The sequence below is a fragment of the Vulpes vulpes genome, chromosome 13 (assembly GCF_048418805.1).
Source record: "Vulpes vulpes isolate BD-2025 chromosome 13, VulVul3, whole genome shotgun sequence".
NCBI lineage: Eukaryota > Metazoa > Chordata > Mammalia > Carnivora > Canidae > Vulpes > Vulpes vulpes.
This window is the reverse complement of record NC_132792.1, coordinates 9,906,763-9,918,903: the sequence shown is the minus strand read 5'-3', so window position 1 is coordinate 9,918,903 and position 12,141 is coordinate 9,906,763. Positions and strand designations below refer to the sequence as shown.

At 42.8% G+C, this 12,141-nt stretch overlaps 1 protein-coding gene across 2 annotated transcripts in view; it reads right to left on the bottom strand.

The window, feature by feature from the left end:
• The window catches only part of ASAP1 (ArfGAP with SH3 domain, ankyrin repeat and PH domain 1), a 357,684-nt gene that overhangs the window by 99,364 nt on the left and 246,179 nt on the right, over nt 1-12,141 (bottom strand). For both annotated transcript variants that reach the window (XM_072733909.1, XM_072733908.1), the window contains exons 6-7: nt 7,210-7,284; nt 6,657-6,706 (exon numbers count right to left, since the gene is read on the bottom strand). In XM_072733909.1, coding sequence (XP_072590010.1) covers nt 6,657-6,706; nt 7,210-7,284 — 125 coding nt within the window. The remainder of the gene's footprint in view (nt 1-6,656; nt 6,707-7,209; nt 7,285-12,141) is intronic.

The window sequence follows — 12,141 nt, the reverse complement described above, 5'->3', positions numbered from 1 at the left end:
AAAAAAATTTATGTCTTTCCTTTAACAAGAGGCACTGATTGTTTCTTCATTACTAGAGATAAGAGGCAGGAATTCTTACATTGGGAACATTGATCAAAAGAATCAAAGAGAACACACACACTATAGATTTTCGCCTAGGAAACCTCTTACATTTTAACTTTGATCTTACACATGGATGGACTTATTTTAGAGGGAAGAGAGAGAGAGAGCGTGTGCACAGAGGGAGGGCAGATGGAGAGAGGGAATCTCCAGCAGACTTCCTACTAAGTGCCTAGCCTGATGCGGGGCTTGATCCCACAAGGTCATGAGTTGAGCAGAAACCAAGAATTAGACGCTTAATTGACTGTGCCACCCAGGCACCCCCACATGGATCAATTCTTATAAATTCCCTCATATTTTGGTTGGCATGATAAAATTTTGACAGTTGACTTTCTCTTGGGTAAAGTACTTTATGATGAAAAAGACTTGAAGCATATCTTGATTACCAACAAATTACAAGTCTGAGAATTATTTCAAGACAATCAAAGGGCATAATGAACGCATACAAAAAGTAGTCAAAGGTAATTTTCAATATTCCTCTAAGCCTGGGCCATTGCCATATCCCCATAACACGTTTTAATCATTCAACCACCTGGCACTGGATTCTATGAAATAAGGATGGGAGAAATCCCAGTCTATAACTTGGAATCCTATACAAATGTTCTTTAGTGGGGAAGGGCCAAGAGGGAAGCACATGAGTAAGAAGGAGGGCCCATATTAAACCAACACTGCCTGAGGCTAATGCTTGGCTATGATAGATGGTACAGTAACACCAACAATTACAACCCTCTTTCCGAAAACCCATCTAACTTGAAAACAGACTTCCAATGTCAGAAAGAGTAGATTTTAGTTGTGAATGCAAAGACAAACTGACTTAGCCTTCAAATCTTCTTTTAAATTGTGGTGGTGGGAAATCAGACCCCAAAGAAAGCCAATATCCTTGTCTATATACAAACAATGGTAGAAAATCAACCCATTGGAAAATCTACTACAAGTCTGGTTGGGATTCCTCGGACGCCATAATGCCGTATCTTACCACGCCATGTTGGCCACCAAGCAGGCGTGAAAGCAGATAGAGAACAAGCTCAGCTCTCTCTACTGGTGTGGGTGGGAAGAGAAGCAGGAAGCTAAAGACATTTGAAAAGAAATGTGAGAAGTAGGCATTACACCATAAGAATAAACTTCTGGGTTAGCGTCATAACTTGACCACACGTCTTCATTTCTTCTTCCTTCCATAATCCCACTAAGAGGACATTAAACTTATAAAAAAATATAATCTCACAAAGACAAGAACTGAAGACAAAAAAGGATGAGAGAATTCATCAAATATATGGAAGAGCAGGTGTACAGAGAGAAAAAGAGAAGTGTACCAAACAACAGGGCTCCCTGACTCCATGGCCTTTGTTGCTTCCAAGATACCATCATACATGATCAATAGACATGGACTGAGGGAGCTGAATGGTGCCAGAGGACACACCTCTGAATACTGACATTTACAATACGCCTGATAAAGAAGCTGTCTTGGAGTACCTAGGTGGCATCTGACTCTTGATTTTGGCTTAGGTCATGAACTCAGGGTTGTGGGATTGAGCCTCATGTTGGGATCCACATTCAGTGGGGAGTCTGCTTGGGGCAAAAGAAAAAAAAAAAGAAAGAAAGAAAGAAAGAAAAGAAAAGAAAAGAAAAGAAAAGAAAAGCACTGTCTTCACATCCTAAAACCTAAAACCTTGCATTCTTGACAAGCGCTGCTAACACAGATGAGCTTTCCATCAACTTTTGGTGCTTTGCTCTGAAATATGAATGGGCAGTGAAGGATGATAAGATAATTGAGGAAGGGCTCCAAAATGAAAGCAAGAGATAAAAATAACAAGTTGGGGGTGGGAGCAGAGGAACCAGACGCAGTAGGAGAGAAAATATTTTATAAAATATAATCAAATCCTCAGGTACTAAATACTGTACCTATGAAACAACAAGAAAATATAAAGAGACCACCAAAAACTCCCAATGACTTGAGAAAAATGGCTTTGGAAATCTAAAATATGGCAGCTAAAATAAAAAAAGTTGACAAACAGTGGGAATAAAAGGCTAAAAACAACCTAAAACATAACATATAAATAGGCCAGGAAAAAGAGGGAAATGATAAGAATCACCTAGTGACTCCAACACAATATGGTGAGGCATTTTAGGAGAATAAACAGAAAACAACAACAGCAACACATGGACACATGGGAGGAATAAGAAGAAACATTTCCAGAACTTAAGAACTAAAAAATTGCAAAGAGGTCAATGCACACACCATGGCACATGAAGAGACTCTGCAGAACGTTTGAAAAAAAAAAAAAGTCTAAGATTTTTCTTTTCAAAGATGTATTTATCTGTGAGAGAGAGAGAGAGAGAGAGAGAGAGAACCTGAGCAGGGGAAAGGGCAGAGGGAGAGGGAGAAGCCTCAAGCAGACTCCCCGCTGAGCATGGAGCCTGACGTGGGGCTTGATCCCAGGACCTGAGATCATGACCTGAGCCACAATCAAAAGTCAGATGCTTAAGTGACTGAGCCACTCAGGTGCCCCAAAAGACAAGTATTTTCTACTTGAAAATAAACAAACCCCCCTTCCCCAAATCCATGCCACATACAAAGAAATGGGAATTAAAGATGCATCAGATTTTTTCATTAGGAACACTGGTAAGAGGAAAACCATGTAGCAATGCCTTCAATATCTCAAGTGAATATGTTTATAAAATTAGGATTTTACATTCAGCCAAACTCTTGTTCTGTGTGATGGCAGAATGAAGATATTTCTGGACATGCCAAAATCTGAAAAACTTCCCTCCTTTAGAGCTGTTCCCTGGAAACGACTGGCAGTAGTGTGCCAGCCAAATATGGGACTATGCCAGGAAGGAGGAACCCGGAGAGCTACCACGAAGGGGCAGCCCAGGACAACGGCTGCATGGCTGATCTAAAGAGCTCTGGAAGGATTCTCCAGGACAGAAAGGAAGGAACTGACAGAGAACCTAAGGCTAATACATATATAATCATTGTTACAACGTATACAGTGTGTTTTCTTTTGAAGATTTTGTTTATTTATATTTATTTATTCATGAGAGACACAGAGAGAGAGAGAGGCACAGACACAGGCAGAGGGAGAAGCAGGCTCCATGCAGGGAGCCTGATGTGGGACTCAACCCCAAGACTCTAGGATCACGCCCCAGGCCAAAGGCTGACGCTAAACTGCTGAGCCACCCAGGGATCCCCTACAGTGTATTTTCTGAACAGAAACATTATTAATAGGTTTTGGACATCTGAACAGATAACAAAAGTTTACAAAACACTCAAACAGAAGTAGGCAAATGAGATACTTATTTCATTTAAGAAAAGCACAAAATGGTGCTGTAAGAATGGAAATCCCATTATATGACATACCACTGGACTGACACTGGAGATTTGCACTCACAGACGTTGAAACACTGACAACTGATTTATCCATAGATTGTTGTATTAACCACACACTGGCTGAACAGGGAAGGGGTGGGAAGGGATGGGGTGACTGTGCACGAGAGCTCACCCCTCACCTGCTGTAGCAGCACATCGGGTGAACCAGGAAGGAATGGCAAGAGAACACGGAAGACCATTGGGACAAACCAACTGGGGAGAGGTAGCAGTGGGGACAAGAGAGGTGGAGGAGGACGGGAGGGGTGGGCTGAGGACTGCTGTGTCTTTCCATGAGAAGCAGGCCTACTGCCTGCATAAGATTCCCTCTCCTGTTGCTCATTAGGAAAAGAAACCTGAATTATCGAGGCAGCACAAATTCCCTGAGCTCAGATTCTGGGGGACAGGACAGACATCTGAACAGCGTGTGACGAGTGCTGTGACGGGCGCCTGCTGTGCCCTAGATGCTTTACATCCTCTGAGAAACTCTTGTCAAAGCCAGTTATTGGGGCTTTTCTATTTTATATAGAGTAAGTCTTAACAGATACAAGTACTGTTTAATGTTTTATGTATGGGCTTAGTTTTTTTTTAAATTTAAATTCAATTAATTAGCATATATTATCAGTTTCAGTGGTAGAGAACAGTGACTCATCAGTCTTATATAACACCTAGTGCTCACCATATCACGTGCTCTGCCCTTCATGCCCATCCTCCAGTTACCCCATCCCTCCCACCACCTCCCCTCCAGGGACTCTCAGTTTGTTTCCTAGAGTTAAGAGTCTCTTATGGTTTGTTTCCCTCTCTGATTTCATCTTGTTTTAGTTTTTCCTCTCTGGTTATCGTTTTTGACTAAATATTATTTGATCATTAAAAGACTTGCTAGAAACTACTGATTGAGTGCCAACTGTATACCCGACAGCACTAGCAGTGCTTCAACATACTACATTATCTTGTCCTCAGAAGCCTTGAGAAGTAGGTGATTTTTCTATTGTTTTACAACAACAGAAGCTGTAAGTGAGGACCATCGAAGTATCTCGGCTCAAAGTCACAAAACTGGGTAAGTGGCACCACCCAGATTCTCCCACAGTCTCTGATTCTCCACGAAACCATTAGGGCTCACTGCCTCCTGGGTTCTAACTGAAGACCGTAGAACATCCCCCTTGGTTCTTGCAGCTAACAAATTAACTTTTTTTTTCTATATTGTTTGTTTTCTGTAATTCATAATCAAATGAGTCCCATCACATCAAGTAATCAAATATTTGTGGGGTTTTTTTTTTTTTAACTTCCTGTACCACTATAGCTAGTGAGGAAGAAGCCTATCTTAGGAAAATAATTTGATGCCAGGGATTTATTAAAAAAGAAAAAGAAAAATCTTTCTGGTAAAATACTAGTATCAGGACCCACTTAACAACACGATTCCTGGTATACATTTCCAGCTGCAAACAACTCTTTCATCCTTTCAGTAACTGTTCCCTATGCACTAGTGGTGTGTCCAAGGTTCTGCTAGGCTGTGGGAGATTAGCACCCAACGATGTGGTCACTGCGCTCAGCAAGATCAGATGCTGGAGGACAATACAGAATAGTGAACGGCTGGACAAGTTCAAATACAGTTGAGGGAAGGGCACCTGGATCGTCCGAGAATGGCTTATATTCCATGATATTCATAATACCGACCACCAGGTACTTTAAAGTCTTACCCCAACACAAAGATTTGCATAAAAATACAGTTATATCATACAATATAGGTAGTACTTTAGTTGACAAAGCACATATTATATCTTGTTCTGTCCTTTCCATGTCCTACAAAAGAGATCTATTCCACAAGTCTAGAGCAAAGGGTTCTCTCTCCCTTTTGTGGACTCCAGCCCCTTTAGTATGTACTTAGTTCCAACCCAAGCCCAGCACACACAGCTGCCTCTGGACAGGGCAGTACTAAGATCACAAGCATGAGCATTCATGATCCTCCTTCATAAAGAAGACAGGCTGGCTCACGGTATTCATTTACATCACTGACCATTTTTAAGAGCTTTTTTCCTAAAAAATAAAAAAGAACCTTTTTTCTTCTCAGCTGCATTTATAACTGATCAGTGTATAAAAGTATTCCTAAGGCAACAAGTCTGCAGCAATGCACTTCTCACATAAGCATTTACAGAAGTAGTTTGCCAAAAACCAAATTTAATCTTGAATCTGTTTTTCTTTTGTTTGTGTTTTCCTTCTGCTGTTATTGCTGTCGATGGAAATGACTTTTATTCTCTTATGTTTATAGCTATCCGAGTTCACAGCCAAGCTTTTCATTAAATGCTTTAAAATATATTTCTCCTCCCACCCCACCTCATGGTGATACAGATGTCTCCAAGCAATAATAATGAAGGAAGGGAGGGGTGCCTGGGTGGCTCACTCAGTTAAGCAGCTGGGTTCGGCTCAGGTTATGATCTCGAGGTCCTGGGATCAAGCCTTGCATAGGGGGAGGACACTGAAGGGGTGGTCCCTGCTCAGCGGGGAGTCTGCTTTTCCCTCTCCCTCTGCCCCTACCTTCCACTTGTGCTCTCTAATAAATAAACACAGTCTTTAAAAAAAAAACAACACAGGAAGGTAGCATGATTCGCACAGTATGAAGACTAGCCAAGCCCATCATGCATCTCACATGCATCATCTCCACAATTCCCACAAAAATACCGCCAGACACTGCTCCAGCTCTGGTGAAGGCCAGCATGACACCACCTAGCCCTACGACCCTGTGCAATCCCCTCAGCCTCTCTGGGCTTCAGTTCCTCAAACCAGACAGACGGTGAGGTCACCGTGAGGAGGTCACGCATGTAGAACACTGCGTGCAGGCCCTGGCAGGTAGAAGGATGTCATCAACACTAGCTATTATTATTTCCTAAGTGCTATGTGGGAATGTCAATAGTCTAGAGTTATGTGCTAACTATAATTAAAGAAAAGTTGCAACAGTCAGATCTACAGCCTGATAGCTCATACCAGCAGCCACGAGTGCTGAAACCCTCGGCAGTGACAGCACACCTCACTCCAGACAATGAGACAGGAGATGAGCCACTTGTAATTAGGTCGGCACACCCAAACCCTCAGCCCTTCCAAGGATGTACTACACAAGTCGTTCAGAAGGGAGGGCTCTTCCAGTTAACTTTGTCTTAAGAAAGTGAACACTATAAAAAACAAACAGAAAACTACTTACAACTTTGTCTCATAATCTTTCCAAGCTTTGTCAAATGGCTTCTTGAGATCCTTAGGAAAGAGAAAATGAAACTGAGATCGAATTTATTTTTGCTCAAAGGCAGATAAATAATCCTGAAATAATATCTCAGCAGAAGCGCTTTCCTTTATAGGACATGGGAAGCTTGGCACAGACACTCTCACGCACGGCACAGCAGGATCACCCATGAGAAGCCTGAATAGGCAGGAAGGGTGAGCTTCTGGGCGATGCCCGTGAAGCAGGACCCAGCGGCTCCAAGGGACTGGGCCCCGGGGTTGCCGGTAGCGTGGCCAAGACTCAGCGCAGACTGCCCGCACCCACGGAGGCTCTCCCCGAGATTCTGGAAAATGCCTCATCTTATTTCTCAGTCAATAACACTATGTGAAGTGGCGCCTCTTTCACAATGATTGTTTTCCAAGTACTTTTTTAATGCTAAAAATGTTCCGAGTACCTTTCAAATACAAGTACCACTATGATCTTAAAAGAAAAAAAAAATCAATCCTTTCCAATTTAAGTCAAATTTCTGAACACTTACTCCTTTGACTCCCTTCAGGTCTCCTTTTAACAAGGAGTCCAAGGTGAAGATCACATTGTGGCTCAGACCCTGGAGCTGGAAAACAAAGCAAAGAGGGGAGATGGTTAGAGAGAAAATTCATATAGAATAATAAAATCAGTTACTGTTGACTGAGCATCTTACACATGGCAGGCTCTGTGTAAGGGGCTCTCGTGCACCATCTCAGTGGCCCTGAGGGCTGCCCTGAGGTGGGCAGTAAGACCAGCATCGTGTCCAGCATGCGGGCAGAGATGCCTGTACTCTGAATGACCACGCAGCATGTGTGCACCTGTCACCTGTAGACCTGTCACTGCTCCCCAACTAATGTGGTTGACCTTAATTTGACATTTCTTCAACTGCCTCAGAGGAAGGAGGGAGCCACACTACTGGCTTGTTCATATGCTTCTATGGCATCTGTCACTATCTGAAATTACCCGGCTTATATGTATACTCTCTGTCCCCCACCAGAACAGAACCTCAACAAGGGCAGGGACCTCGACTGTCCTACTCACTGTATCCTCGCTGTGCCCAGATCAATTTAAAAGACAAGATATTCAGGAAGCACAATGTAGAGCAAGGGTGCAGGTTTTTCACTGTTGCAAGGCAGTGGCCTGCGTGTCCTTGATTTTAAGATAGTACAAAAAGGGATCTACAGAGGAGAGGGTGATGAATCTGGCATTCAGCTAGAGAGAAGAGTGGCAGGGAAGCCAAGGGAGGGATGGTCAAGTAGGGAAAGAGTGAGCAAAACAAGGACTTAAAACGCTTTATGACATAGTCCTAAAGAGTGAAGGAGACCCCAGGCACTTTGGGGAAACCAGGTTCAGTTGTGTAGAACCAAGACCGCAGGGAGGGACCTATAGAACCAGGTTATAGCTGATGAGGTCAGTGGGCACGGCGCCTCATTCGGGAAATAATTTTACTCTTGGGTAGGAATGTACTCATTAGTCCGGCCACCAGCCAGCCAGCCACCCTTTCGTGGATCATTTATGGAGTACCTGGTTTGTGACACCTACCATGCTAGCAGCCGGCTAGGCAAAGGTGAATAAAACACCACTCCTGCCTTGAGAGGACTCACATCACAGTGACAGAGGAGGTCAGAGCACACAACCAACTCTTGGTACTACATGTGCTGTACAGAGGTGGAAGGATCAAGGCTGACACTTGCAGGCTTTGTGCAGGACCCGCTGCACCACATCTGTAACTCAAGGATGCTATAACCTACTGCAGATGGCTGCTGTGAAGGGGTTAGTTAATATACCTGACAAGCGCTAGCTTGTTCCCAGACACCTAGGAAGTGCTAAATACACGTTTATTTTTAAAGTCCAAACGGATGTTAAATAAGAGGTAAGATAAGAATAAGGCAATGTGGAGAGGACAGGGACACCTTCGGCCAACTCCTGCCTACTGTTCTCATGCTGGGCTTCCTGAAGCTGGCCATTCTACCTCTGCCCTCCTCGCCCACCAATGAACACACAAGAGAAGTTGTCCAGGGCACACACCACTAGGGGGCTTGTATCAAAATCTAACTCACTCTTCTTTCAAAGACAAAGAGATTCTGAAAAACCAAGACAATTCCATCTATGCAATTCTAGAGGAATCTGCCTGGGTGGCAGGTGCCAACAGCGAGAGAGCCACAGATTCAGAGTCTGTGTGCTGTGAGGTCAAGGGCATTGGTTCCTGGGAAGTGGGGTGAAAAATATCTTAGATATAATAATGGCTGTGGCTCTCCAAAGGGCCAGAGTACATAAACTTGATGTAGAGTGTATCTGTACTATTAAAACCTCACGGGAGAAGCGATTAGTCAAAAAATAGAAGAGGCACCCGGCTGGCTCAGTCAGTAGAGTGTGGCACTCTTGATCTCAGGGTTGTGAGTTTGAGCCCCACATCGGGTAGAGAGATTACTTAAAAATAAAATCTTAAAAAAAATTACTTAAAAAGGCTCCCTGGGATGGGGTGGGGCAGTCTGCAGATAATAATAAAGAAAAATAAAGCTGTAAAACAAATAATGGCCGTGGGTGTGAGATGGGAAAAATAAAGATTAACAGCACTCACTCTCTGCCACAGATGAGTAGCTGCAATAGTATTTTGCTCTGAATCCTCAGCAAGCTCATTCCTGAAATACAAGCCTCCTGCACCCCACTATCCTGCGGGTTCCAGGGGTTTGTGTGGATGGTGGTGACACAGGGGCATCCGTGCCCTCCACTAGTTAGGCAGCATCTACCTTTTCTTGGTTTGTAGATATCCTTGTTATTTTCTTCAAAACATTTACCATCCCTCACCATTTATACTGAGGCAGAGCTTAGTGCTTGTCAACAGGGAACTAGTTAAATAAATTATGGAAGCTTTAAACAATAGCCATAAAGATGAGAAAGTTCTTTATATCTAACTCCGGAAATATCTCCGAGATAAATTGTTATGTGATAAAAGCCAAGTGTAAAACAGCATTCATAGCATACAAAGTTTTGTGTAAAAAGAACAGGGACACCTGGCTGGCTCAGTGGGTGGAACATATGACTCTGGATCTCAGAGTTGTGAGTTCAAGCCCCATGCTGGGTGCAGAGATTAAACTTATTAAGTAAATAAAACTTAAAAAAAAAAAAGGGGGGGGGATCCCTGGGTGGCGCAGCGGTTTAGCGCCTGCCTTTGGCCCAGGGCGTGATCCTGGAGACCTGGGATCGAATCCCACGTCGGGCTCCCGGTGCATGGAGCCTGCTTCTCCCTCTGCCTATGTCTCTGCCTCTCTCTCTCTGTGACTATCATAAATAAATAAAAGATTTAAAAAAAAAAAAAAAAAGAAAAAGAAAAAGAGCCAAGAAAACTGGTTTATGTTTAAATTATTTCTGAAATGACAAGAGAGTAAGCTGCTGGTACTGGTTCCCTGCAGAGATAGAGACTGGATGTGTAAGGTCGGGAAGGGGAAAGAGCCTTTTACTGTGGACCTTTCTGCATGAAAAATTTTTTTTGTATCATGTACCGTATTGTTTGTCCAAAAAAGGGGAAAAATTCTGAAACAAAAAATGAGGCAATAGTGATTATAGGCCATTTTTTAACTTAGTCCTACATCAAGGTTTTCAGCAATGCCTCAAATTGATTGTGAAATGAAGCAGGGAAAAAAATACATTAATGTTATTGCCACGTTGGTCTGAAGGCTGTGTTGCAAAACAACAATGAAAGAATTATGAAACTCTGTGGTTAGTACTGAATATGGGAGTTGCTCGGAAGGAAAGGTCCCTCAAAAGCCATGTATTGACCACACAACAGACACAAGCTGTAAGCTTTCAATGACGCCGCTGTGGTCAGGCGTGGGGCAGGGGGTGGTAGGCTGTAGCTGCACGGCTGGAAAACCCCAAGAATTAAGAATTTCTCTGTGGTTATCCACACACATACTCTTGGGAGCTGATAAGAAACCAAGAAGGCCAAATATCGTGTATTATGAATGTAGAATCTTCCCAGGGATGAGCCTAGGACAAGGCCCCAGGAAAAAAAAATTGAGACTTAAACTCTGTTTACCTTATTTCCCAGGAAAAAGCAGGTTAAGTTGCAAAAACTGGCAAAGGAGACTGGTTTTGTTTTGTTTTGTTGAAGATTTATTTGAGAGAAAGCAAGAAAGCGTGAGCCGGGGGAGGGGCAGAAGGAGAGAGAGAGAGAGAGAGAGAATCTCAAGCATCGCGTCCCATGGTGAGTGCGGAGCTCACTGTGGGATTCGATCTCAAGAGCCTGAGATCACGATGTGAGCCCAAACCAGGAGTTGGATGCTAAACCCACTGAGCACCCGAGTGCCCCCAAGGGAGACTGTTTTAAGTACAAAGTGAATAACAACTACCAGTCATTATGAAGATATGGAGTGAAATCAAAGAGAAGACAAACTAATTTCAAGAAAAGGAAACTTTTAAGAAATATTTACTGAGGGACCAAACCAAATATCCTTCCCTGGAGATCTCAATGAAGAGAAGACCTATTTTCTCCGATATTTGAAGGAATTGTGTGTGACAGCGACGGACTACAGGACCTCATGGTTGTAGGATTCTGTGATTCTCCTGCTTTTTTATTTTCCAGTTCTTTCAGGAATCCTTCCCATGGCCTGAACAAGGCTTGCAAACTGATGTGTAGCAAAAGCATCTTCAGGGCGACCGAGAGGAGGCCAACATAACACAGCAATAAAACAAGTGGACAGACTTCCTGTATCACCTTCATTATCTGCAGTGGATTTTTTTTAAAAGCCTCTCAAATGTATTATATCATTATTTCCCATTAATTTTACTAAAATTCTATTGATTAATCCATCCCCATTTACTCAAGTTCCAACCTATTTCCTTTCCTTTAATGATCAAGCTGAATTAACCTCAGCTCTTCCCATGAGTCAAGATAACATGAGGCCAAAGGGCAGGTTTCTAAAAGCACCTTCTTTCCCATTTTCTTAAGCAAATGCATTAACAGCCCTCCAGGAATGATGTCTGCGTGTGGTGAATATATCTGTTTTCCAAACAAGCTGCTGTTTCCTTCCTCACAAAGAGGAAACGTCCCCTGTGAGGGTATATATCAAGCCCAAATAGAAATTTGGAATAAAGACAGGAGGCTGAGGTCTATCCTTTCATTATGCAGAAGTGGCCTGTTGAAGCAAACAAACTGTAATTAATACTGGTTTTGATCAAAATAACCACTTGTTCCTTACAACTGCTAAGACACCACCAGACATTATACAAACAGCCCCGTCATCTCAGACATTAGAGAGGACTTCATGAACAGCTTTCTTCTATGCATCTGCCCTGATTTTTTTAACCCCTTTAGAGTTTTACTACAAAATAAAATCATCCTATTTCTTTACTGATTTATACCACCTGTCTTTCCTCTCCAGAAGGTATGCTTTTTTTTTTTTTTTTTTAAGATTTTGTTTATTTATTCATGAGAGATAGA